Source organism: Macaca mulatta, chromosome 7 (assembly GCF_049350105.2).
Source record: "Macaca mulatta isolate MMU2019108-1 chromosome 7, T2T-MMU8v2.0, whole genome shotgun sequence".
Lineage (NCBI taxonomy): Eukaryota > Metazoa > Chordata > Mammalia > Primates > Cercopithecidae > Macaca > Macaca mulatta.
In genome coordinates, this window is record NC_133412.1 from 27268072 (window position 1) to 27296062 (window position 27991).

Genomic DNA, 27991 nt, shown 5'->3' on the forward strand with positions numbered 1-27991 from the left:
GGGGTTTATGAGGCTATTTTAATAAATATTATTCTGATGCCTCTGAGGAGAGACTTAGAAACAGGTGACAACAGAGTATTCTAGAGATGTTAAGGCCTGAGAGTGGAAGAGAAGGAGATGGGTTAGAGAAATGTCTCAAACATCTCTGGGGAAAATAATGGATAGTATTTGAGGATCTATTAGTCTAGAGAAGTGGTCCCCAAAGTGTGGTTCCCTGACCAGTGGAATTAGTATCACCTACAAGCTTGTTAGAAATGCAAATTGGTGGGCCCTCCTCAGACCAGCTGAATCAGAAACTAGAGGCTGGGGCCCAGCAGTCTGTGTTGTAACAAGCCCTCCTGGTGATGCTGATGGGAGCTAAAGTTTGAGAACCATTAGCCTAGGGGCACAAAAGCTATGGAAAAAAGTGAATGAGCTATAACAGGGCTTAAAAGACCAGACTTTGGAAAACCTGGGTTCACATATTTGATCTGCCTCTTACCCAACTCTGCAACAAGTTGTGTTACAGCTGTGTGGCAATCTTTGGCAATCTTGAAAATCTTTGTGTTTAGTCTCCTCTTGTCTTAAATGGGACATGCATGTTACAGGCAGTTGCAACAATTCAGTAAAAGAATTGATGATAAAGTTCATGGACAGGCATACAATGAGAGGTAACCATGAATTTTAATACAGATTATAGAAAGAACTATAGTTGTGAAAAAGAGAGTTCCATAGTTGACATAAAACTTTAGGTAACTATAGTACAACCCAGTGATAAGACATAACAGAAGGTGGAAAATGTATGTTTGGACTCTAGCAAGAGATTGAAGCTAAAAAGCTGCATAAGAAGGTCACAGAATATAAGCAATAGCCACCACCATGTATGTGGTCAAGATCATCCAAGAAGAACACAGGAACTAAAAACAGAAAAGGACATCAATACTGAAGAATGGGATGAAGGAGAGTAGTCAGCAAAGGAACTTGAGAAAGAAAACAATGGGACAAGAAGAGAATCAGGAGCCAGAAAGTTTACAGAGACCAAAACAGGAGTGTCAAGAAAACAGGGCCAACAGTCTCAAATACTACTGTTTTAAAAAATAGATAGATGAACAGATTAATAAGGAAAAGCCATTGGACTGGGAAGTTACAAGGTGAATGGAAACCTCTGAGAAACCATTTCTTCTTGAGTAGTGGAAGGAGAAACTTAATCCTAATGGGATGAAAAGAGTAAGAAAGGCAAGAAGCAAAAACCGACCTGAGAAATTAATCTGTGATGGAAAGCAGAAAAATATGGTGGCAAAGTCAGTGGACACCAGAATATGAGCAATATCTTTAAGGAAATAGGAGGATAACACAGTTGTGGACTGAAGGAAGGACCCAGTAATTGAAAAACTGAAGGTGCAAGCAAGAAGGGAGCAAGCAAGGAGGGATAAGGAATGGGACTGAAAAAACTTTCAGCTTTGAAAAGGAAGAAGAGCAACTGTTTTCTGATGCAGGAGAGTAAATTATTAAAGATCTAGCTTGGGGATGAATGGGGAGGATGGGGAGAAGAGTTAATGGTGTGTATTCCTGAGGGCCTTTATTTTCTTAGAGAAATAGGAGATGAATTTAGCTTTCAAGGATAAAGAAGATGGTAGCAGTGTTGAGAACTTGAGGAAATAGCCGAGGTTTACAATATCTATTGTGAAAATGGAAAAAAGGCACTAAATATGAATGAGAGAGACATTGACACAGCACTAAGAATCAGCATTGAGTCAGGAAAGCACAGATTTGTTGTGGTGCTAAATACAATATTAGGTGGTCCTCTCCAGCAATGGAGGCGGACAGAGAAAATGAATGATAATGAGGAGGCTGTTGATGATGTTCACAACAACTATCATGTGCCAAGCAATTTAGAAACTCATCCTGAGCCAGTACTGTGTAGTGGACAAGTGAGTGGGCTATGCAGTCAGACTTCCTAGGTCTGAATCTCAGCTATTCTACTTCAATCTATGTGAACCTGGGCAAGTTACTCAACCTTTCTGTGTCTTAGTTTCATTATCTGTTAATGGGTATAAATACAATGTGTCTTAGTTTCATTATCTGTTAATGGGTATAAACACAAGTTCCTACCTTATTAGGATTGCTGGGACAATTAAATAAATTAATTCATGGAGAGCACTTTTGTGGTTTATTTTATATTTTTATTGATATATTGTACATACTCATATAGGGCATTTAGAACAGTACTGGGCACATAATGAGCACTTGTTAAATGTTAGTTATATGTCACTGCAGTATTGAGGCTAGGTTGAGGAACACAAGAGTTTATACATAAAGTTTCAAAACTATCACAAACCTCAGCATGTAGCCAAAAGTGAAATAATCCTCGAAAAGCATAACCAAAACAGTATGAAAATATCAAAAATAGTCTCAGCTACCAACCATACCTATGACAGACATCCTTTTTCTGGTGTTGTTGAAATCCAAAAAGGCAAGTAATTGATAAGTAACCAGTGTTCCCAGTTCTTCTATTGTTATGGTCTCTGGGGTCCGGGATTTAAAAATGAACCCAAAATTTCTAGCAGCAGTCACTAGAGCCCCTTCATCAGGTGACTGAACTTGGTAAATCAGCTCTCCTAAAAGGTAAAGAAACAAATATGTCAATACTGACAATAATAGCTAACATTCATAGAGTTCCAATGCCAACTCCAACTCATTATTTAACAACCAACTCAAGCACCAGGTCTAAAAATCTTTCCTGTCCTCAGACCTTTTCTACCTACCAACAGCTCAATCAGGTATCTGTCTTCTGGGACACCAAAGGACTCTGTGCATATCACTGCTGTGGCCCTTGTCATCTTATAGGAAAACATCCATTTCCGAGTCTGCCTCTTCACTGTGCTCAGTTTCTTGTATTTTCTGTGACTAGAGATGTGCCATGAATGTTTCATAAACTGAAACATTTTAATATATATTAACTCATAATCCTCTGGGCAGCCTTTGAGGTAGAGATTATTAAAATTATTCTTTCCATTTTGTACTAGTGGAATCTATGACTGAAAGAGGTTACATGAGTTTGATGAGATCATACAGCTAAAGACTGATGGAGAGATACTCCAAATTCTACTTCAATCTGCCACTAATGACCATTTTATGAGAATTCATACAAGAAATCCCTTGAAATGTAAGAAATCAAGGGTGCTAATACTTGTTACCTGATATTATGTGTAGTTGGAGTGGGCATAAGAGGGGAGAGGAGATAAAAAGAATGAAATAAGTTATATGTATATATACATATATAGAATTTATAAAACAGCATATACAAAGTAAGCCCTTATATAGAATTATAATATAATTATATGTAAAAATTAATTTGAAATTTAATTAGTTTAATGTTTAAAAACTATTAATTAGGCAGAGATAGACCCATATTTCCTGATTTATAGTCATGTCCAAGATCAACTGTTAATTAAACAAGTTGCATATTAATGGCTATACTATGATTTCTTTTTGTTAAAAAGAAACAAATCACCTAAATATATGGATATATTCTTGAATATATGTATATATTTATGAGCCAGAGGAAAGGGTGAAATGATACACACCAGATGTTACCACTGGTTGCCTCTGTAGGGGTGAGACTGGAGTTCAGGGAAGCTACCATTAGCTTCACATTTATAAATTTTTGTATTGTATTGTTTCACTTGATACAACAGTCATGAATGAATTTTTGAAATTCACAAAAGAAAAAAAACTTAAAGCAATTACTTGATCTACCCATGAAATAACATAGTATGTTCTACTTCTGGTAACATGGTGAACTGGGTGTCAGGACCAACCTCATCTGCTACAAACAACTATAAAAGCATTTTAATATTCTTAAATACATTCATGAACTTGCAAGAAAGTAAGAACTGTTCAGTTCAGAGACTGAAAAAAAAAATACTTATGGGATTAAAGAAGCACATTAGCCAGCAGTTGCCTTGAGAGCATTTTTCTGAACCAGGAGAATTTGATCATTGGTTTTCAATGTCTCTGGGCTTTAATTTAAAAAGGCATAGCCCAGTACCTGTCTAAGGTGAGAGTCCAATGAAAGATGGCCTCTCAAAATTGGGTACCCCAAAGACTGCTCTCAATATAAGGGTAAACTGGATACCCATGCCCCCTTGAAGAGGGCTTGGAATAAAACTTGCCTAACTAGAACCTTCCTTATAATTGGAAGGGAAAAAAATATCTGCCGAGAATTTATGATCAAACACTGACTCTCATTTAAATTTGCATTCTGAATTCACAATATCTAGGTGGCCTAAAAGAAATCAAGTTGAAACTTTAGTTTAAAATGTTCCTACATTAGAACATTGAAGCAAATGTAAATCCTTTCTGGAGGAACCGACTGGACCCAAAAACTTTATATAAATTAAGTTCAAAGTAAAATGGTCAGCTCACAGTGAAAAGTGTAAAACAACAACAAGGAAAGCCTAAGAACCAACAGAAACAACACAGAATAAGATCTGAAAAAAAAAAATTAGATATTGGAAGTATCAGAAACAGTATATGCAATATATTTAACAGATTTTAAGAAACAAAATTGAGATATAAAATTAAACAGATTTGAGAAAGAACCAAAGACCTTGTAGGAAGAATTAGTGGGCTGAGGAAAACATGTAAATGGAATAGATTAGGTTCAACTAGGGCAAGAAGCCAGTTCACTATACCATTATCTACCTGTCTCATAGCTTCAAAATGTTAAGTGGCCCAGCTGGTTTTGTTCTATCCTATGAACCCTGAGTTCCAAACAACCATCTCACAAGCGTGAGGACTTTCTCATAATGGAGACTAAATAAGACTATTCTAATATCAAGGTCAATTTATCTCTGTTACTGGAAAAATTCATTCTAAGCATATGCCTGAAGGTCATCTGCATATATTATAAATGCATACTAATAATGAGAGATGTGTGACTCAATTTTATTTCGCCATTTGTCCTGGCTACCCAGAAGCTCACGGTCAAATGTGGTGCTCAATTGTAAAAACAATGTCATCCCTTGACTAGCATATTTGGGTCCTCACTTTTCCATTGTCCTTATTTCTTTCCTTTTTCATTTAAATCTCTCCACATTTTTTCAAAACATATGAGATATAAACTATGTCCTATCTTTAACTTGAAAATCCTTCAAATTTAACATCAATTTCTGTGTTAAAAAACAAAAACAAAAAACAAAGCTCACTGCTCAAATGCTTAATTTGTAAATCCTTCAAATTTAATATCAGTTTCAATTTTAAAAAACAAAAACAAGGCTCACCATTCAGACATATTTTTCACTTACCTGCACTATTCTCTTCTGACATTACAGTGTGGCAGAGAGCAAGTACCCTAAGGAATTCATGAACTTTGGGATCACCCATTTTAATGGATTCCATCAGATTGTGGTCAAAGAACTGAAATTCTCTATCCGCTTGAGATTTGACTAAGAAATCCACAGGCTCCTTTTCCTGTAGGAGAAGAACAACAACAAAAATAACCATAAACCTCATTCCAACAATTATTTTTTAAAATTCAAAAATAGTTCCCCCAAGTACTTTTAGTGTATGATTTTGCAGCCTCAAATGTCTGGCACTAAAATGGCTGTTTCATCATTACTGTTAAATATAATCTTCTCATTTCAGAACCATGTACCAAAGAAGTGAACTTTCCGAAAGTATATGGGAAAGAAAATCACAAAAGTATATGGGATGGCTGGACAGATCCTCAAATGCTCAATACAACTTCAAAATACAAAAAAGCACAGAAAATGCAAAGTTTTTTCAAAACCTACTTGATGGGAAAACCTGATCTGACTTGAACCCATTTGTGCAGCAATATCTGACCTGGAATGGTATGTATTTAATGATGGCTTCTTAAAGCCTACCTAATACTTGTGAATTAATATTTTCTAATATAAAAACATGAATGTGTTTGATTACAGGGTACTTTCTCAGATGTCACTGGAGATATTACATAATAAAATGGCAGACACCATATTGTCTTTCTGCAACCAGAAAATTCTGAATTTCTACATACATCTGGCTCCAAAGTTTTGGATAAGGGACTGTGAGCCCGTCTATTTCAGGAGTAAGCCTACAGAAAGTTCCACTCTGAATACTTATATATAAGAGCTTTATCAGCTGCAGAGTCCACCTTTCTTCCCCCGGGATTATTGCTAAAGTTTTTATTCTTAAAGGCTCCATTAACTTTTGCAATTGATTCTAAAGTTATAGGAGCAGATAGGATTGTAACTATTTTTTTAAAGAGAAACAATGCTGTGAGCAATTGAAATTATCTATTCTGTGTCACAAAGCTTGTCAATACCTACAGTAAAACTGGAGCCACATGTAGGTCCTTTGTTCCTTGAAATCAAATTTATTCTAAAACTAATAATACTGAATAAAATAAGAAATATTTATTATTATTTTTATAATAGGCCCAACATTATGCTAAGAGTTTTATATGGAATATTACATAGAATCTTCCTAACAACGATGTGTAGTGGATACTATTGTCATCCCCATTTTATAGATAAGAACCTGAGCATTGCCAAGGCCAACCATATACATCCATAAGCCAGGACTCAAACTTAGCCAAAAATCCATGCTTCAAATACTTTGTCATAACAACACCTAATATAATTCTGGATTATTTCCCTGCCCCCTTACTAATACAATAATGGCTGTCATGTATCAAGTGTTTACATTATACTAGTTTCTTTTTTATTTAAGTACTTTTTTTTTTTTTTTTTTTTTTTTTTTTGAGACGGAGTCTCGCTCTGTCGCCCAGGCTGGAGTGCAGTGGCCAGATCTCGGCTCACTGCAAGCTCCGCCTCTCGGGTTTACGCCATTCTCCTGCCTCAGCCTCCCGAGTAGCTGGGACTACAGGCGCCCACCACCACGCCCGGCTAGTTTTTTGTATTTTTTTTTTAAGTAGAGATGGGGTTTCATCGCGTTAGCCAGGATGGTCTCAATCTCCTGACCTCGTGATCCGCCTCTCTCTGCCTCCCAAAGTGCTGGGATTACAGGCTTGAGCCACCGTGCCCGGCCTTATTTAAGTACTTTTAATGTTTACTTTATTATTATTATCATACTTTAGGTTCTAGGGTACATGTGCACAACGTGCAGGTTTATTACATATGTATACATGTGCCATGTTGGTGTGCTGCACCTGTTAACTTGTCATTTACATTAGGTATATCTCCTAATGCTATCCTTCTCCACTCCCCACACCCAATGACAGGCCCCAGTGTGTGATGTTCCCCACCCTGTGTCCAAGTGTTCTCGTTGTTCAGTTCCCACCTATGAGTGAGAACATGCAGTGTTTGGTTTTCTGTCCTTGTGACAGTTTGCTCAGAATGATGGTTTCCAGCTTCATCTACGTTCCTACAAAGGACATGAACTCATCCTTTTTATAGTATTCCATGGTGTATATGTGCCACATTTTCTTAATCCAGTCTATCATTGAGGGACATTTGGGTTGGTTCCTAGTCTTTGCTATTGTGAATAGTGCCACAATAAACATACGTGTGCATGTGTCTTTATATCAGCATGATTTATAATCCTTTGGGTGTATTCCCAGTAATAGGATGGCTGGGTCAAATGGTATTTCTAGTTCTAGATCCTTGAGAAATCGCCATACTGTCTTCCACAATGGTTGAACTAGTTTACAGTCCCACTAACAGTGTAAAAGTGTTCCTATTTCTCCACATCCTCTCCAGCACCTGTTGTTTCCTGACTTTTTAATGATCGCCATTCTAACTGGTGTGAGATGGTATCTCATTGTGGTTTTTGATTTGCATTTCTCTGATGGCCAGTGATGATGAGCATTTTCTCACGTGTCTGTTGGCTGCATAAATGTCTTCTTTTGAGAAGTGTCTGTTCATATCCTTTGCTCACTTTTTGATGGGGTTGTTTGATTCTTTCTTGTACATTTGTTTAGGTTCTTTGTAGATTCTGAATATTAGCCCTTTGTCAGATGGGTAGATTGTAAAAATTTTCTCTCATTCTGTAGGTTGCCTGTTCACTCTAATGGTAGTTTCTTTTGCTATGCAGAAGCTTTTTAGTTTAATTAGATCCCACTTGTCAACTTTGGCTTTTGTTGCCATTGCTTTTTAGTCATGAAGTCCTTGCCCATGTCTATGGTCTGAATTGTATTGCCTAGGATTTCTTCTATGGTTTTTATGGTTTTAGGTCTAACATTTAAGTCTTTAATCCATCTTGAATTAATTTTTGTATAAGGTGTAAGGAAGGGATCCAGTTTCAGCTTTCTACATGTGGCTAGCCAGTTTTCCCAGCACAATTTATTAAACAGGGAATCCTTTCCCCATTTCTTGTTTTTGTCAGGTTTGTCAAAGATCAGATGATTGTAGATGTGTGGTATTTTTTCTGAGGGCTCTATTCTGTTCAATTGATCTATATCTCTGTTTTGGTACCAGTACCATGCTGTTTTGGTTACTGTAGCCTTGTAGTATAGTTTGAAGTCAGGTAGCATGATGACTCCAGCTTTGTTCTTTTGCCTTAGGATTGTCTTGGCAGTGCAGACTCTTTTTTGGTTCCATACGAACTTTAAAGTAGTTTTTTTCCAATTCTGTGAAGAAAGTCATTGGTAGCTTGAGATGGGGATGACACTGAATCTATAAATTACCTTAGGCAGTATGGCCATTTTCACAATATTGATTCTTCCTATGCATGAACATGGAATGTTCTTCCATTTATTTGTGCCCTCTTTTATTTTGTTGAGCAGTGGTTTGTAGTCCTCCTTGAAGAGGTCCTTCACATCCCTTGTAAGTTGGATTCCTAGGTATTTTATTCTCTTTGAAGCAATTGTGAATGGGAGTTCACTCATGATTTTGCTCTCTGTTTGACTATTATTCTTGTATAGGAATGCTTGTGATTTTTGCACATTGATTTTGCATCCTGAGACTTTGCTGAAGTTGCTTATCAGCATAAGGAGATTTTGGGCGGAGACGATGGGGTTTTCTAAATATACAAACATGTCACCTGCAAACAGAGACAATTTGACTTCCTCTTTTCCTAATTATTTCTTTCTCTTGCCTGATTGCCTTTGCCAGAACTTCTAACGCTATGTTTAATAGGAGTGATGAGAGAGGGTATCCCTGTCTTGTGCCAGTTTTCAAAGGGAATGCTTCCAGTTTTTGCCCATTCAGTATGATATTGCCTGTGGTTCTGTCATAAATAGCTCTGATTATTTTGAGATACGTCTCCTCAATACCTAGTTTATTGAGAGTTTTTAGCATGAAGGGCTGTTGAATTCTGTCGAAGGCCTTTTCTGCATCTATTGAGATAATCATGTGGTTTTTGTCTTTGGTTCTGTTTACATGATGGATCACGTTTATTGATTTGCATACGTTGAACAAGTCTTGCATCCCAGGGATGAAACCAACTTGATCGTGGTGGATAAGCTTTTTGATGTGCTGCTGGATTCGGTTTGCCAGTATTTTATTTGAGGATTTTTGTATCGATGTTCTTCAGGTATATTGATCTAAAATTCTCTTTTTTGGTTGTCTCTCTGCCAGGCTTTGGTATTAGGACGATATTGGCCTCATAAAATGAATTAGGGAGGATTCTCTCTTTTTCTGTTGATTGGAATAGTTTCAGAAGGAATGATACCAGCTCCTGTTTATACCTCTGGTAGAATTTGGCTGAGAATCCATCTGGTCCTAGACTTTTTTTGGTTGGTAGGCTTTTAATTATTGCCTCAATTTAAGAACCTGTTATTGGTCTATTCAGGGATTCAACTTCTTCCTGGTTTAGTCTTGGGAGGGTGTATGTGTCCAGGAATTTATCCATTTCTTCTAGATTTTCTAGTTTATTTGCATAGAGGTGTTTATAGTATTCTCTGATGGTGGTTTGTATTTCTGTGGGATCGGTGGTGATATCCCCTTTATCATTTTTTATTGCATCTATTTGATTCTTCTCTCTTTTCTTCTTTATTAGTCTTGCTAGCAGTCTATCAATTTTGTTGATCTTTTCAAAAAACCAGCTCCTGGATTCATTGATTTTTTGAAGGATTTTTGGTGTCTCTATCTCCTTCAGTTCTGCTCTGATCTTAGTTATTTCTCGCCTTCTGCTGGCTTTTGAATGTGTTTGCTCTTGCTTCTCTAGTTCTTTTAATTGCGATGTTAGTGTGTCAATTTTAGATCTTTCCTGCTTTCTCTTGTGGGCATTTAGTGCTATAAATGTCCCTCTACACACTGCTTTAACTCTGTCCCAGAGATTCTGGTATGTTATGTCTTTCTTCTCATTGGTTTCAAAGAACATCTTTATTCTGCCTTCATTTTGTTATGTACCCAGTAGACATTCAGGAGCAGGTTGTTCAGTTTCCATGTAGCTGAGCAGTTTTGAGTGAGTTTCTTAGTCCTGAGTTCTAGTTTGATTGCACTGTGGTCTGAGAGACAGTTTGTTATATTTTCTATTCTTTTACATTTGCTGAGGAGTGCTTTACTTCCAACTATGTGGTCAATTTTGGAATAAGTCTGATGTGGTGCTGAGAAGAATGTATTTTCTGTTGATTTGGGGTGGAAAGTTCTGTAGATGTCTATTAGGTCCACTTGGTGCAGAGCTGAGTTCAATTCCTGGATATCCTTGTTAACTTTCTGTCTCATTGATTGACAGAACCTAATGTTGACAGTGGGGTGTTAAAGTCTCCCATTATTATTGTGTGGGAGTCTAAGTCTCTTTGTAGGTCTCTAAGGACTTGCTTTATGAATCTGGGTGCTCCTGTATTGGCTGCATATATATTTAGGATAGTTAGCTCTTCTTGTTGAATTGATCCCTTTACCATTATGTAATGGCCTTCCTTGTCTCTTTTGATCTTTGTTGGTTTAAAGTCTGTTTTATCAGAGACCAGGATTGCAACCCCTGCTTTTTGTTGTTTTCCGTTTGCTTGGTAGATCTTCCTCCATCCGTTAATTTTGAGCCTATGTGTGTCTCTGCACATCAGATGGGTCTCCTGAACACAGCACACTGATAGGTCTTGACTCTTTATCCAATTTGCCAGTCTGTGTCTTTTAATTGGAGCATTTAGCCCATTTACATTTAAGGTTAATATTGTTATGTGTGAATTTGATCCTGTCATTATGAGGTTAGCTGGTTATTTTGCTCATTAGTTGATACAGTTTCTTCCTAGCACCGATGGTCTTTACAATTTGGCATGTTTTTTCAGTGGCAGGTACCACTTGTTCCTTTCAATGTTTAGTGCTTCCTTCAGGAACTCTGGTGAGGTAGTCCTGGTGGTGACAAAATCTCTCAGCATTTGTTTGTCTGTAAAGGATTGTATTTCTCCTTCACTTATGAAGCTTAATTTGGCTGGATGTGAAATTATGGGTTGAAAATTCTTTTCTTTAAGAATGTTGAATATTGGCCCCCGCTCTCTTCTGGCTTGCAGAGCTTCTGCTGAGAGATCTGCTGTTAGTCTGATGGGCTTCCCTTTGTGGGTAACCCAACTTTTCTCTCTGGCTGCCCTTAACATTTTTTCCTTCATTTCAACTTTAGTGAATCCGACAATTATGTGTCTTGGAGTTGCTCTTCTCAAGGAGTATCTTTGTGGCGTTCTCTGTATTTCCTGAATTTGAACGTTGGCCTGCCTTGCTGGGTTGGGGAAGTTCTCCTGGATGATATCCTAAGAGTGTTTTCCTACTTGGTTCCATTCTCCCTGTCACTTTCAGGTACACCAATCAGACGTAGATTTGGTCTTTTCCTCAAGTGGGTCCCTGACCCCCGAGTAGCCTAACTGGGAGACACCTTCCAGTAGGGGCCAACTGACACCTCACACAGCTGGGTGCCCCTCTGAGATGAAGCTTCCAGAGGAAGGATCAGGCAGCAATATCTTCCATTCTGCAATATTTGCTGCTCTGCAGCCTCCGCTGGTGATACCCAGGCAAACAGGGTCTGGAGTAGACCTCTAGCAAACTCCAACAGACCTGCAGCTGAGGGTCCTGTTAGAAGAAAAACTAACAAACAGAAAGGATATCCGACCAAAACCCCATCTGTATGTCATAATCATCAAAGACCAAAGGTAGATAAAACCACAAAGATGAGGAGAAACCAGAGCAGAAAAGCTGAAAATTCTAAAAATCAGAGCACCTCTTCTGCTCCAAAGGAATGCAGCTTCTCGCCAGCAATGGAACAAAGCTGGACGGAGAATGACTTTGACGAGTTGAGAGAAGGCGGCGTCAGATGATCGTTAATAACAAACTTCTCCGAGCTAAAGGAGGATGCTCGAACCCATCGCAAAGAAGCCAAAAACCTTGAAAAAAGATTAGATGAATGGCTAACTAGAATAAACAGTGTATAGAAGTCCTTAAATGACATGATGGAGCTGAAAACCATGGCACGAGAACTACGTGACACATGCACAAGCTTCAGTAGTTGATCTGATCAAGTGGAAAAAAGGGTATCAGTGATTGAAGATCAAATGAACGAAATGAAATGAGAAGAGAAGCTTAGAGAAAAAAGAGCAAAAAGAAACAAAAAGCCTCCAAGAAATATGGGACTATGTGAAAAGTACTTTTAATGTTTTCAATCAAAGCAATACATGCAGAGAGTTACAAAATCAAATACTACATTAAGGCTTATCTAGTAAAGCAAGAGACTCTTCATGCCCCCACCTCCACCACCACAGCCCCAGTCCCACTCCCCAGAGAAAATTACTCTCGAATTTCAGAGGGTACATCAAATGGTTACCCCAAAAACTGTAAATTATGTACATATATTACCATTTCTGGATTTATAAATATTAGACCTTTTCCAAAATCAGATGAAGATTTAAGTCATTAACTTCACTCCTCCACTTTCTTTTTCCCCTTCTAAAAATATAGGCATATACAGTTTAATTTCCTTAATGATTATTTCTGCAACTCTAAGTAACATACAGAAGGCTGTTTTGTTTTGTTTCAGTTCATCAATTATAAACACTCCCTAATTGGTAAGATGAGGTTATTACCACCCTTCACCTCCTCTTCACTTTGCCCTTCAACCTATCCTTTGAATTTTTTTTTTCTATTTCACTATAGAAGTTTAAAACATTTGGGTTCTTTTCTGTAGTCAAACTTAAATCCTTTTTATTCGTCTAAAGATTGATTCTAAAAGTTGAAAATGAATAAATGGTATGTACATAAGTCTGCAGAGGAAAATGTGCACTTTGTTATATGGGGCTTCGTGGTCTCACCTACTCAAGGCTGTTTGCCAGGTCTGCTGCTCAGCTGCATCCTGGAACTTCCTTTAATTACTCTCTTGGACTGGAGTCACTGTTTCCTCACCCCATGCCACCCCTTTTCTTAATTGATTCTCTTGCTTTGTTGTAGCATATCTTAAACATATTTAATAAGAAAAAGATCATGGGATGTAAAAGTTATGAGGCTTTCTGCTTAAAAATGTCTTTATCTTGCCCTCACACTTATCTCATGGTTTGACACAATATAGAATTTTAGGTTGAGAGCCATTTGAAGGGATCACTCCAGTGTCCTCTGGCATCCTGTGTTGCTAATGGTAAATCTGATGTTAGTCTTTCATTTTTTGGTAAGTGGCTCACTTCTCTCCTCTAAAAACTTTAAATTCCTCTCTTTATCCTCTCTGTTTCATAATTTTAGAGGTGTTGATCTTATTTCATTCGTTGTTTCTGAGTATTCAGGAGACTCTTTCAATTGGAAGATTTGGGAAAGTTCTTCTCTTCTGATATTTCTTTATAATTTCTCCTCTTCGTTTTTGTTTTTTGTTTTTTGTTTTTTTCTGTTCTTTCATCTAGAAAATAGTCTTAGTTAAATTTTGGATCTGCCAGTTGGCCCTTTATTTAATCTTTAGTCTCTGATGTTCTTTCTTTTCATTCTACTTTCTGTGAGAGTCTCTTGACTTAATCTTCTAGCCCTTCTATTGAATGTTTTAGTTTGTCAGATTTTTTAAATTATTATTTCCAGGAACCCTTTTCTCTTTTCCTGACTGTGTTCTCTCCAGAGCATCTTGTTCTTGTTTCATGGATGTTATAACTTCCCAAATCTCTGTGCTGATGTTTGAGTTTTCCAATTTATAGTTTATAATTGTTGGTAGGTTCTGTTCTATTTTCTTAATTATCTTAGGTCATATTGTTTACCGCACTTTGGTTTTTATCTCTCAAATTTTATCACAGAAATTTTCCTAAGGTACAGTGACTCGTTATTGCCCAGGCATTTTTAACATCGAGACTGATCAAACTCTACAAAGGCAGGACTTATAGGCTGTCACATTTCACTTTAGGGTGAGTGAGAGAGAAGATGGTCCTTGTGATTTCAAGCCCCTAAGATCAAGGCTGTAGTAGACTTTTCACTAGGGCACAAAAACCCTCATTAGCTGCCCCAATTCTACCCAGAAAATATGTGCTATGTTTACACTGAAGACCTCTTTTTGTGGAGAGGAATTCAATAGACCTTCACATATTCAATTAAGCCCCACAGGGCCAGGACTAGGTAAGACAAGAGACAGGTATAGTTCACAATATTTAAGGAAGCACTTTTAGTCCATGTTTTCAATTGTGCATTCAGAAAACATGTATTGAGTGCCCAGTATGTACCAAGCACTTTTCTAGGTGATAGGGATTCAAAGTGAACAAAACAAACAAAAATCTCTAGCCTCATGGAGCTTAGACCATCTATGGTTTGACATTTTTCAGTCAACTATTAAGATATTTGAAACACAAAATATGAGTACTTTAACTCTTATGAAAAGACAAAAATACTAAAAAGAATATTTTAATAGTAATTCCAGTACTAAACACACATATTGTCCAGAATTTCAGGACATATCAGTCAGTCATTCATTGGTTAATACACAATAGAGTGTACTTTGAAATAGGCAGTGAAGATTTATTCATCAAATATTTATTATGCACCTAGTGTGGGCCAGGCAATGTTTTGAGTGCTGGGGATAGAATGGCAAACCAAATGCTATTCCTGCCCTCAATGAAATCCAGTCTATTTTGGGAAGACACTGAAAAACAGGCCATATATGGTAAGTACCATGATAAGGCAAGCACGTTGGACGAGGGGGAAGGAAGACAGGTGTCAGGAAATATTCTCAAACAAGTAATATCTAAGCCAAAGCTGAAGAGATGAGCAGGAGTTAACCAGATAGAAAGGTAGACAAAGATTGCTTCAAGCCAAGGGTATAATTTGCAAAGGCCTATGTGAGAAAGTGAGTGTGGCAATTAAGTACATAGTTTACAGGCCATATAGAACTACCACACAATACAAACTATAAAGCAACCAGCTAACAGTTTCATGATAGGGTCAAAACTGCCCATATCAATATTAACCTTGAATGCAAATGGTCTACATGCCCCACTTAAAAGGCACACAGAGGCAAACTGGATAAAACAAGAGACCCATCTCACATGTAACACCACCCATAGGCTCAAAGTAAAAAGTTGGAGAAAGTTCTGTCACTCAAATGGAAAATAGAAAAGACCAAGGATCACTATTCTTCTATCAGATAAAACAAACTATAAACCAATAACAGGAAAAAAACAAACAAAGAAGGACATTACCTAACGATAAAGGATGTAACTCAACCAGAAGTCTTACCTATCCAAAATATATATGCAGTAAATATTGGAGCACCCATATTCATAAAACAAGTACTTCTAGACCTACAAAAAGACTTAGTCACACAATAATAGAGGGAGACTCCAACACCCCACTAACAGCATTAGACAGATCATCAAGGCAGAAAACTAGCAAAGAAATTATGGACTTGAATTCAATACTTGACCAACTGGACCTAATAGACATCTACAATATACTCTACCCATCAACCACAGAATATACATACTTCTCTTCTGCACATGGTACATGCTCCATGATCAACCACATACTCAGCCATAAAGCAAATCTCAATACATTCAAAAAAATCAAAATTATATGAACCATATTCTCAGACCAAAGTAGAACAAAAACAGAAATAAATACCAAGAAGATCTCAGAAAACCACACAATTACATGTAAATTAAACACTCCTGAATGACTTTTGGATAAACAATGAAATTAAGGCAGAAGTCAAAAAATTATTTGAAATAAATGGAAACAGAGACACAACATATCAAAATCTCTGGGATAAGGCAAAAGCAGTAGTAAGGGGAAAGTTTATAATGCTAAACAATTTCCTTAAAAAGTTAGAAAGATCTCAATTAATGACCTAACACATACCTACAAAAAAAAAAAACAAAAAAGAAAAAACAAAAAAAAAAAAACAAGAAAAAATTAACCCCAAAGCTAGCAGAACAAACTAACCCCAAAGTTAACAAATGTCACAGCAGAACTGAATACAATTGAGACCCAAAAGTCTATACAATCAATAAAACCAAAAGTTGGTTTTTTTGAAAGAATAAACAAGATTGATAGACCACTAGCGAGATTAACAAAGAAAAAAAAAGAGAAAAGATCCAAAAAACATAATAAAAAACACAAATGTGACATTATAACCAAATCTCACAGAAATACAAAAGATCCTCAGAGGCTATTATGAATACTTCTATGCACACAAACTAGAAAACCTAGAGTAAATGGATAAATTCCTGGAAACACACAATCTCCCAAGATTGAATCAAGAAGAAATTGAAACCCTGAACAGACCAATATTGAGTTCTGAAATTGAATCAGTAATTTAAAAACCCACAAGTCAAAAAAAGCCCCAGACCAGATGGATTCACAGCCAAATTCTACCAGATGTATAAAGAAAAGCTAGTACCAATTCTACTGAAACTATTCCCAAATATTGAGCAGGATGGACTCTTCTCTAACTCATTCTACAAAGCCAGCATCCCCCAGCAGAAAATATGCCAAAGACACAATGATAAAAGAAAACTACAGGCCAATATCAGAGAAATTCAAATCAAAAACCACACTGAGACACCATCTCACACCAGTCAGAATGGCCATTATTAGAAAGTCAAAAACAACAGATGCTGGTGAGGATGTGGAGTAAAGGGAATGCTTATACACTGTTGGTGGGAGTGTAAGTTAGTTCAGCCACTGTGGAAAGGAGTCTGGAGATTTCTCAAATAATCTAAAACAGAACTACCATTTAACCCAACAGCCCATTACTGGGCATATACCCAAAAGAAAATCAACTGTTCTGCCAAAAATACATATGCACTTGTATGTTCATCATGGTGTTATTCACAATAGCAAAGACATGGAATCAACCCAGTTGCCATCAACAATGACCAGATAAAGAAAATGTGGTACATATACACCATGGAATACTAGACAGCCATAAAAAAGAATGAAAACACGCCCTTTGCAGCCACATGGATGTGACTGGAGGCCATTATCTCAAGCAAATTAATGTAAGAGCACAAAATCAAACACTGTATGTTCTCACTAATAAGTGGGAGCTAAACATTGGGTACTCACAGTCATAAAGCTGTAACAATAGACACCAGGGACTGCTACAGCAGGGAGGTAGGCAGTGGGGTAAGGGTTGAAAAACTACCTGTCCAGTACTATGTTCACTCCCTGGGTGATGGAATCAATCACACCTCAAACTCCACATTATGCAATATACCCATGTAACAAACCTGCACAAGTATCCCTTGAATCTAAATTGAAGTTGAAATTATTTTTAAAAAATTAATCAAACAAAATAGAAAAACAAAAATGAGTGTGGTTCATTTGGAAAGACTCTGAGGAGTACTGTATGGCTGAAGTATCTGGTTCATGTGACCAAAAATTAATCTGGAAAGAGAATAAGGGGCTAGGTCCTCAATGACTTTGTCTACAAGAGGCCAAACTCTTCTAGACAATTACTAAGGCTTCTTTCCTCACTTCTGGATGATTTCCCTATTGCACTCTAAAAGTATCTGAAATCACAAAAGGAGGAATTTTCAGGAAGAGCACCAATTGGTCAATACATTTAGATTTTTGACTTGTTCATCACAACATAAAAACAGAGTCCCTCCTTGTCGTGCTAGAATTCACCCTCGAGAGAGAGACATAGAGAGAAACATAGAGAGAACGAGACAGAGAATGAGAAAGAGAAAGCAAACTCTATTTTTAGGGAAATTAAGAGAACCCAAGCAACACCTTTTTGAATTAGGTGTAATTGCAACCAAACTGGGAAAAGAAAGAATTATGGTGGGGGATAGGGAGTAGATACTTACAGGGGAGGGGTAAAAAAGGGAGAAGAGACAAGATAATACAAAGAGAGCGCTCACAGTGGTTAAAATCTCAGAGAAAAAAAAGCCCACTAACACACAATTCTCAGAGGGAAGGAACATAACCTTTATTTACTATAATAGTAAAGCGTGTGAGTCAACTGTCAAAAGGAGGTTCCTGGACTTGGTTTGATCCCAGAAACAAAGAAGGCAAAACTAAACAAGAAATTCCAGAGACAATAAAAATTTCCAGGAAACATGCTGACTCTGGTTGGCAGAGAGAAAAAGTTCGACCTATTGCCATAGGCTGGTGCAAGGTAACAGCTAATCACATTTAATACGAAATCCTGAATCAGAACAAAGAAATCACCCTTATGCTTCTTCCAAAATGAACCTTCTGTAATTAACTGATCAAAGAAAAATTCAGTTCTGACGATAATGAAAAACTTAAAAAAAAAAAAAAAAACTATTGAAAAGGGAAGGCTTGTACACTGCTGGTAGGAATACAAATTAGTACCATTTGTACACTGCTATACACAGCTTGTACACTGCTGGTAGGAACACACAATTCCTTTATGGAAAACAATATGGATATTTCTCCAAGAACTGAAAGTAGTTCTACCATTGAATCCAGCAATCCCACTACTAGGTATCTACCCAAAGAAAAATAAGTCATCATATAAAAAGACACCTGCATACATATTTTTATCAAAGCACAATGCACAAATGCAAAGATACAAAACCAATCTAAAATGCCCATCAACTGATGAGGAAATAAAGAAAATGTGGTATATATACACCATGGAATACTATTCAGCCATAAAAAATGAATAAAATGTTTTTTGCAGCAACTTGGATGAGGTTGGAGCTCATTATTCCAAATGAAATAACTAACAAATGGAAAACCAAATACCATATGTCCTCACTTATAAGTGGAAGCTAAGCTATGGGTATGCAAAGGCATATAGAGTGGTATAACAGGCATTGCAGATTCAGAAGTGAGGGGGGTGGGAGGAGGGAAAGAGATAAAAATCTACATATTAGATAAAATGCACACTAATCAGGTGATAAGTGCACTATAACCTCAGACTCCACCACTGCAATTCATCCATGTAACAAAAACCACTCGTACCCCAAATGCTATTGAAATAAAAATATGTTAAAAATAAAACAAAAAGAAACCTCTATAGGAATCATACAATGATACCATAAGAAAAAAAAATAATGTACAGAAAAAAATAATCAAAGATGAAGTACGTTCACTAGTGATAACGCAGAAGAAAACTGTGACCAAACATTTTCTCATTAATTTAAAAAAGGAAAATTGGATGAAGCCAACAATCCTATAAAGCAATAACACAAGACAGAAACTCGAGGAGGAGGTATTTAGAAAATCAGCAGAGAATAAAGCAATATGGCAGTGTTCAAAAACGAAGAAAAAAATAGAGCTACTGCAAAAACCAAAGTGAAATTGGAGAGAGCACTGGAGTAAAAAGAAACTGCAGAAAACACAGTAGTCCCATATCTCCCCACATCCTAGTGATTTAAAGAGGAATAGAAGTAAGAAAAGTCATTTAAAAAATCAAAAAATCTTAAGGATTAGAGAGAATATTTATAAATTAAATTGCCATTTTCCCCCTTCTAAACAATAGCTATAAACAAGGGAAATATGATATTTGAACATAGAGTTCTAGAAAAAAATGAAACAGAGCAAATATTTTAAAATACTGTTCAAAAAAACTTTTGTGAAAAAAGAAGAATCAAATCTACACATTGGAAGAGCACATAATGGGAAAATTGATTCAAAATGGTCAATATTGAGGATGACCACGGTGGCTCATGCCTGTAATCCCAGCATTTTGGGAGGCAGAGGCAGGCAAATCACTTGAAGTAAGGAGTTCAAGACTAGCCTGGTCAACATGGCGAAACCCTATCTCTACTAAAAATGCAAAAATTAGCCAGGTGTGGTGGTGCACATGTGTAATCCCAGCTACGTGGGAAGCTGAGGCAGGAGAATCACTTGAACCCAAGAGGCGGAGGTTGCAGTGAACAAAGATGGGGCCACTGCACTCCAGTCTGGGGCAACGAAGTAAAACTCCATCTCGAAAACAAAAACAAAATGGTCAATATTGAGATATATGCTAATAAAGTTATTGCTTTTATTTATCAAGGATAAAGAAATGTTTGAACAGAAAGGCAAAAAGATCCACTCAAGTGACATTAGCAAGATGGTAGAATAGGAAGTCCCCACCCTTGCTTCCCCACAAAAATGCCAATTTAATGATGATATGTGAAACAAAACACCTTTATAAGAATTATATGATCCATTTAAGAGGTTGCAATATCGCAGGTGGGTGCAAATCCAAAAACAGCGACATTGAAACAGATAAGGAGATCTATTTTACTTTACCACATTAGTTCCTCCCCAAAGCCAGCACAGCTCAGCACCTGGAAGAGAATATCCTGGTTTGCAACAATTCCCTTGGAAGAAAAAGTGGGTGGAATATGAGTCCAATGTTAACTTTTTGAAGAGCTACCAGAGTAATTGGTTTCTGTGTCATCCATCCGAAGTGCTGATAGAGCTAGCACAGACTGGATATCTGAGAGATAGTGAGAACAATGAAGATCGGGGGGCAAAAGGGTGGCTTGTTGCAGTTAACATGGCTTGGCACAGTAAGAAGATGCAGAACTTGAGACTTTTCCCTCAGGAGTCAAGAAGAGGAGTGGAATATTTGTCTAATGTTCCAGCTTTGTGGAGGGCTGCCCAAGAAACTGGTATCTTTCTCACCAGACTCAAGTTGCTAATAGGGAGCCAAGATACTTAGGATGGTGATGGCTGCTGAGAAAAAGCAAATAATGGCGCTTGCTGCTGTAGAGCCAGAGAACTTGCAATGCTTCAGCCAGGGAAAGAAAGAGATTATAAATTCCTGAAAAAGAAAAACGCAAGACTTTCTAACCGAGAAATTACATACGCAGGCCAGGCCCAGAAAAGATGAACCTCTCCCATTCCCCCAAAAAAGGCTACAGAGACTCTCCCATCTGATTGATTGATGCAGGTCTTCTACTGTCCAAAGCTAGTCCACAGGAGTAGAAGAGGTCTGTTCTTTCAGTACATATATCTCAACACAAACTCACAAGACACCAAAGAAAACAGGAAAACATAGCCCAAAGAAATGAACAAGATAAGACCAGGCGCGGTGGCTCATCCCTGTAATCCCAGCACTTTGGGAGGCCAAGGTGGGTGGATCACGAGGTCAGGAGATCGAGACCATCCTGGCTAACACGGTGAAACCCTGTCTCTACTAAATAACACAAAAAATTAGCCAGGCGAGGTGGCGGGCACTAACCAGGAGGCTGAGGCAGGACGACAGCGTGAACCCATTAGGCAAAGCTTGCAGTAAGCCGAGATCGCGCCACTGCACTCCAGCCTGGGGGACAGAGTGAGACTCTGTCTCTAAAATAAAAAAATAAATGAACAAAATAAAATTCCAGAAATTAGTCTAAAGAAACAGAGGTATATGAATCACCTGGCAAAGAATTTAAAATAGCTGTTGTAAAGATGCTCTACAAGCTCAAGAAAATGATGCATAAGCCAATTAACAAAAAATTTTTTATCTTTACAGATATCAATAAAAAGATTTTTTAAATTTTTTAAAAACAAATTTTGGAGCTGAAGAATACAATAAATGAATTGAAAACTTCACTACAAGGGTTCAACAGCAGACTTGATCAAAGAGGAAAAATAATTCACCAAACACAAGTCATTTGTAATTAACCAGTTAAGGGGAACAAAGAGAAAAAGAATGAAAAAGGTGAAAAAATCTTAATGGACTCATAGGCCACCATTAAACAAAATAGCTTATGCATTATGAGAGTTTGAGGACAAGAGAGATGGAAAGGACCAGAAAGCATATTTAAATAAATAATGCCTGATAGTTTCCCAAATCTGGAGAAGGAAATGGAGATCCATATTCAACAAGCCCAAAGATCACCAAATTAAAATGAAGCAAAAAAAAAATCCACACTAAAATATAATCAAATTGTCAAAAGTCAAAGAGAATTTTAAAAGCAGGAAGAGAAATGCAACTCATCATGTACAAGGGAACCTCTACAAGATTATCAGTAGATTTTCCAGCAGAAACCTTGCAGTCCAGGAGGGAATGGGGCAATATTTTCAAAAGGCTGAAAAAAAAATCTGCCAACAAAGAATAACAGACCCAGCTAAACTCTCCTTCAAAAATGAAAGAGAGATAAAGACTTTCTCAGACAAAAGCTTAGGGAGTTAATAACCACTAGACCTGCCTTACAAGAAATGCCAAAGGAAGTCTTTCAAATTGAAATGAAAGGATGCAAAACAGCAACATGATAGCATGAAAAATATGAAAGTCATTGGTAAAGGTAAATATATGGATGAATACGGAATACTGTATTACTGTAATGGTGGTAGTTAAATCACTTTTCATTCAAATATAAAAGTTGACAGACAAAACTATTTAAAATAACTATAACCACAATAGCTTAAAGGTACATAATATGAACAGATGTAAATTGTGACAACAATAATAAGAAAAGGAAGATGTAAAAGTATAGCATTTTTGTATGTGATTAAATTTAAGTTATCAACTTAAACTATCATAACTATGTCTTATGTAATCTCCAAGGAAACCAGAAAAAGTACCTATAGAACTTATATAAAAGAAAAACAGAAAGGAATCAAAGCATCTTAATACAAAAGACTGACAAAACACAAAGGAAGACAGCAATAGATAAAAAGATAGACAAAAGAACTATTATATAACAGAAAATGAGTAACAAAATGGTAATAGTAAATCCTTTCCTGTAATAATTACTTTAAATGTGAATGGATTAAGTTCACCAATTAAAAGATATAAAGTGATTAAATGGATTTTTAAAAAATCATCACCCAACCATATGCTGCCTGAAAGAAACTCACTTGAGATTTAAGGGCACACATAGTCTAAAAGTGAAGGGATGGAAAAAAATATTCCATGAAAATAGCAAACAAAAGAGAGAAGAGGTGGTCATATTTAAAAGAGACACAACGGACTTTAAGTCAAAAACCATCACAAGAGATAGATAGGGACATTTCATAAAAGGGTCAATCCATCAGGATGATATAGCAATTATAAGTCTACATGTCCCCAACATCAGATCATCCAAATATATGATAGAACTGAAGGGAGACTTAAACAGCATTACAATAATAGTAAGAGGTGTCAATATTTCACTTTCAACACTAGATAGGAAATCCAGACAGATCAATAAGAAAACAGAGGACTTGAACAACCCTATAGACCAAATGAACCCAACATATATACAACAAAACATTCCACCCAACAACAGCAGAATGCACATCCTGTGTCAAGGTAGCACAGACTTTTGCCAAGAATAGATCACAGGTTAGAGCACAAAAGAAATCTCAACAAATTTAAGATTAAGATTATGTCAAATATATTTTCTGATGACAATGTGATGAAACTAGAAATCAATAGCAAAAGGAAAAGTGGAATCCTCACCAGAATGTGGAAATTAAGCAACATTCTCGAATAGCCATTGGCTCAAAAAAGAAATTTGAAAATATTTCAAGACAAATGAAAGTGAAAATACAACATGCCAAACCTCATGGCATATAGCAAAAGGAGTACTAAGGAGGAATTTCATAGCAATAAATGCATATAATTAAAAGGAGAAAGATCTCAGACAATTTAGTTTTATACCTCAAAGAACTAGAGACATGTAACAAACCTGTATATGTACCCCCTGAATCAAAAATAAAAGTTGAAATTATTTCAAAAAATAACTAGAGAAAGAGGGACAAACCAAGCCCAAAGTAACCAGAAAGAAAGGAATCACATAGATTAGAGAAGAAATAAATACAATAAGAAAAACAACAACAGTAACCGTTGGTTTTCTGAAAAGAAACATTGGACAAAATCTTAGCTAGACTAAGAAAAAAAGAGAAAAAGCTCAAATAAATAAAACCATGAAGGAAAGAAAAAGCATTACAAATGATGACAGAAATTAAGAGAATCTTAAGAGACTTATGAAAAATTATAGACCAACAAAGTGGAAACACTAGAAAAACAGACAAACTCTTAGAAACATATAACCTACCAAAACTAAATCATGAAAAATAGAAAGCCTAAGCATACCCATAGCTAGTATAGAGACTGAATCAGTAATCTGAAACCTCCCAACAAAGAAAAGCCCAAGACCAGATGGTTTCACTGGTGAATTCTACCAAACATGTAGAGTATAATTAATGCCAATCCCACTCAAACTCTTCCAAAAAAATTGATCAAGAGGGAACACTTCCAAACTCATTTTGAAGGCCAGTATTATTCTGACAACAAAGCCAGACAAAGACAACACAAGAAAAGTATACTACAAGCTGATTACACCAATTAACATGCAAAAATCCCCAACAAAAGACTAGTAAATTGAATCACATTAAAAGGATCATATGCCACAACAAAGTGGGATTTATTCCTGGGATTGAAGGATGATTTAACATACTAAAATCAATATGAAACACCATATTAACAGAACAAGAATAAAATTACATGATCATCTCAAAATATGCAGAAAAAGCATCTGACAACATTAAACATCCATTCATTATTTAAAAAGAAACTCTCAACAAAAAAGGAACAGCAGAAAAATACCTCATCATAATAAAGTCCATACATGAAAAACCCACAGATAACATCATACTCAATGGCAAAAAACTGAAAGCTTTTTCTGTAAAATCAAGAACATGGCAGGGATGCCCATTCTCATCACTTCTACTTAATGTTTAATACTAGTGGTCCTAGCCAGTGCAGCTAGACAAGAAAAAGAAAGAAAAGGCATACCAATTGGAAAGGAAGAAGTAAAACTATCCCTATTTGAAGATGACACTATCTTACATACCCTAGGTGCACCATTTTTTAAAACTATTAAAACTAATAAATGAGTTCTGTAAAGTTACAAGATAAAAAATTTTAAAAAGTAAAGTTGCAGCATACAAAAATCAGTTGCATTTCTATATAGGAACAACAAGCAATCCCAAAAAATGAAGAAAATGATCTCATCTAAAGTAGCATCAAAAAGAACACAACACTAAGGAATAACATTAATAAAGGAGATGAAAGACTTGCAGTAAATTCTTATAATTATATGCTGCCTTTGCATTCATTTTGAATATAAGTTCAACTTTCTCAGTCCAAAAGCAGGGCTCAGTCATCCTTAACACACTTCCCAGATCTATATCACATACAAATGGACTAAGGCAGTAGCCACACATTAGAACTTACAGGCATCTTCTCTTGCCTAGTAGAGTGGGTTTCCCACTTTCCTGTTGCTTCCTTTAAACAGATCATTCAAGCATTTGCCTGTGAGCTTAAAATGACTCAAACTCCATTTCCTTACATATCCTTTTTTTTTTTTTTTTTTAATCTCTCTGCCTGACTCTTCCTTCCTGCTTCATGTCACCCAGGGATGAAGGACTGCCCTCCTAACCTATTACACCCTCTTGCCCAGGATCTCTAAGTAAAAATATTTGAACTTATTTCTTATCATGGTGGTGTATTGAATTTACATTTTCCATCTGAAGAAGCAGGGGCTGCCCCAGACTGGGTTGTTCCTGGAACACAAGGCCTAGCTTCCAGCACCGGGACAATGGTCAGCCAGGCATAAACTAAACACTGGTCAGACAAGAGCCACAGGAGTGTCTGCCAATATAAACAAGTTTCCCACGTGAGGGACTCCTTGGCAAATGATCGGACAACTAGGCATTAGGTCACCCACCAGGTAAAAGAAATATCCCCTGAAAGGCACACTGTAAACATCCATGTCCAGCTCTCTTTCATTTCTATAAGGGTAAGGCTGTTGCTAGCTGCTCTGGTGCTGAAGCCCCAATTTGAACTGAGGGCTCTCAAAACCCTTGTACACTGAAAATTAGAAAACATTGATGAAGCCAGGCACAGTGGCTCATGACTATAATCCCAGCACTTTGAGAGGCCAAGGTAGGCAGATCACAAAGTCAGGAGATTGAGACCATCCTGGCCAACATGATGAAACCCTGTCTCTACTAAAACACAAAACACTAGCCGGGCATGGTGACACGTTCCTGTAGTCCCAGCTACTTGGGAGGCTGAGGCAGAGGAATCGCTTGAACCTGGGAGGCATAGGTTGCATTGAGCTGAGATCTCACCACTGCACTCCAGCCTGGTGACAGAGTGAGACTCCGTCTCAAAAAAAATAAAAAAAAAAAAGAAAGAAAGAAAACATTGATGAAAGCAATTAAAGACACAAATAAATGAGTATGTATCCAATGGTCATGGAATAGAAGACTTAATATTGTTAAAATCTCCATATTGCCCAAAGTGAACCATAGAAATTCCTATCAAAATTTCAATGGCATTTTTTTTTTACAGAAGTATAAAAAAAAAAAAAATTCTAAAATTCGTGTGGAACCACAAATGACCCCAGATAGCCAAAACTATCTTGAGGAATAAGGACCAAGCTGGGGTCTTCACACTTCCTGATTTCAAACATGTTACAAGCTACAGTCATCAAAGCAGTGGGGTACTGGTATAAAGATAGACCAGTGGAATAGAATAGAGAACACAGAAATAAACCCACACATAAACAGTTGAATGAATTTCAACAAGGGTTCCAAGCTTACACAACAGGGAAAAGATAGACTTTTCAACAAACAGAGTGAGGAAAACTAGATATGCACAGGCAAAAGAAAAAAATGGACCATTACCTTACATCTAACACAAAAATCAAATTAAAATACATTGAAGACTTAAACATAGTCCTGAAACTATCAAACTCCTAGAAGAAAACATGGAAGAAGAGCTTCATAACATTGGTCTTGACAATGACTTCTTGCATAGACATGACAACAAAAGCGCAGACAATGAAAGCAAAACAAATAAGTGGAATTATATCAAATTTAAAAGCCTCTGCTCAGCAAAGGAAATAATCAACAGAGTGAAAAGGCAACTTATGGAATGGGAGGAAATATGTGCAGATCATATATCTGATAAGGGGTTACTAGCCAAAATATGTAGGAACTCCTAGCAACTCATAGCAAAGGTGGAAGGAAAGGGAAGGGAAAGGGAAAGGGAAAGGGAAAGGGAAAGGGAAAGGGAAAGGGAAAGGGAAAGGGAAAGGAAGGGAAGGGAAGGGAAGGGAAGGGAAGGGAAGGGAAGGGAAGGAAAGGAAAGGAAAGGAAAGGAAAGGAAAGGAAAGGAAAGGAAAGGAAAGGAAAGGAAAGGAAAGGAAAGGAAAGGAAAGGAAAGGAAAGGAAAGGACAGGACCCAATTTAACAATGGACAAAGGACTTCAATAGAAACTCTCCAAAGAAGATATATGAATGGCCAACACATACGTGAAAAGATGCTCAACATCACTAATCATCTGGAAAATGCAAACCAACCACAATGAGGTACCATCTCACACATGTAAGACCTCAAACAATAAAAATCCTAGAAGAAAACCTAAGAAATACTCTTCTTGATACTGGTCTTGGCAAATAATTTATGGCTAAGTCCTCAAAAGTAACAGCAACTGTGATGGTTAATATCGAATGTCACCTTGATTGGACTGAAGGATGCAAATTATTGTTCCTGGGTGTGTCTGTGAGAGTGTTGCCAAAGGATATTAACATTTGAGTCAGTGGACTGGGAGAGGCACAACCCCCCTCAATCTGGGTGGGTACCATCGAATCAGCTGCAAGCAAGGCTAGAAAAAAGCAGGCAGAAGAAGAGGGAAAGAACAGACTTGCTGACTCTTCTGGCCTTCATCTTTCCTGTGCTGGATGCTTCTGGCCCTCAAACATCAGATTCC

At 37.0% G+C, this 27991-nt stretch overlaps 1 protein-coding gene across 5 annotated transcripts in view; it reads right to left on the reverse strand.

The window, feature by feature from the left end:
- Positions 1-27991, reverse strand: part of ATP8B4 (ATPase phospholipid transporting 8B4 (putative)) — a 315343-nt gene that overhangs the window by 69110 nt on the left and 218242 nt on the right. For all 5 annotated transcript variants that reach the window (XR_013395574.1, XM_077939397.1, XM_028850904.2 and 2 more), the window contains 2 exons: positions 5289-5454; positions 2409-2597 (listed from right to left, as the gene is read on the reverse strand). Coding sequence is in view for 4 of the 5 variants with exons in the window: in XM_077939397.1 (XP_077795523.1) it covers positions 2409-2597; positions 5289-5454 (355 nt within the window). In the remaining variant the exon portion in view is untranslated. The remainder of the gene's footprint in view (positions 1-2408; positions 2598-5288; positions 5455-27991) is intronic.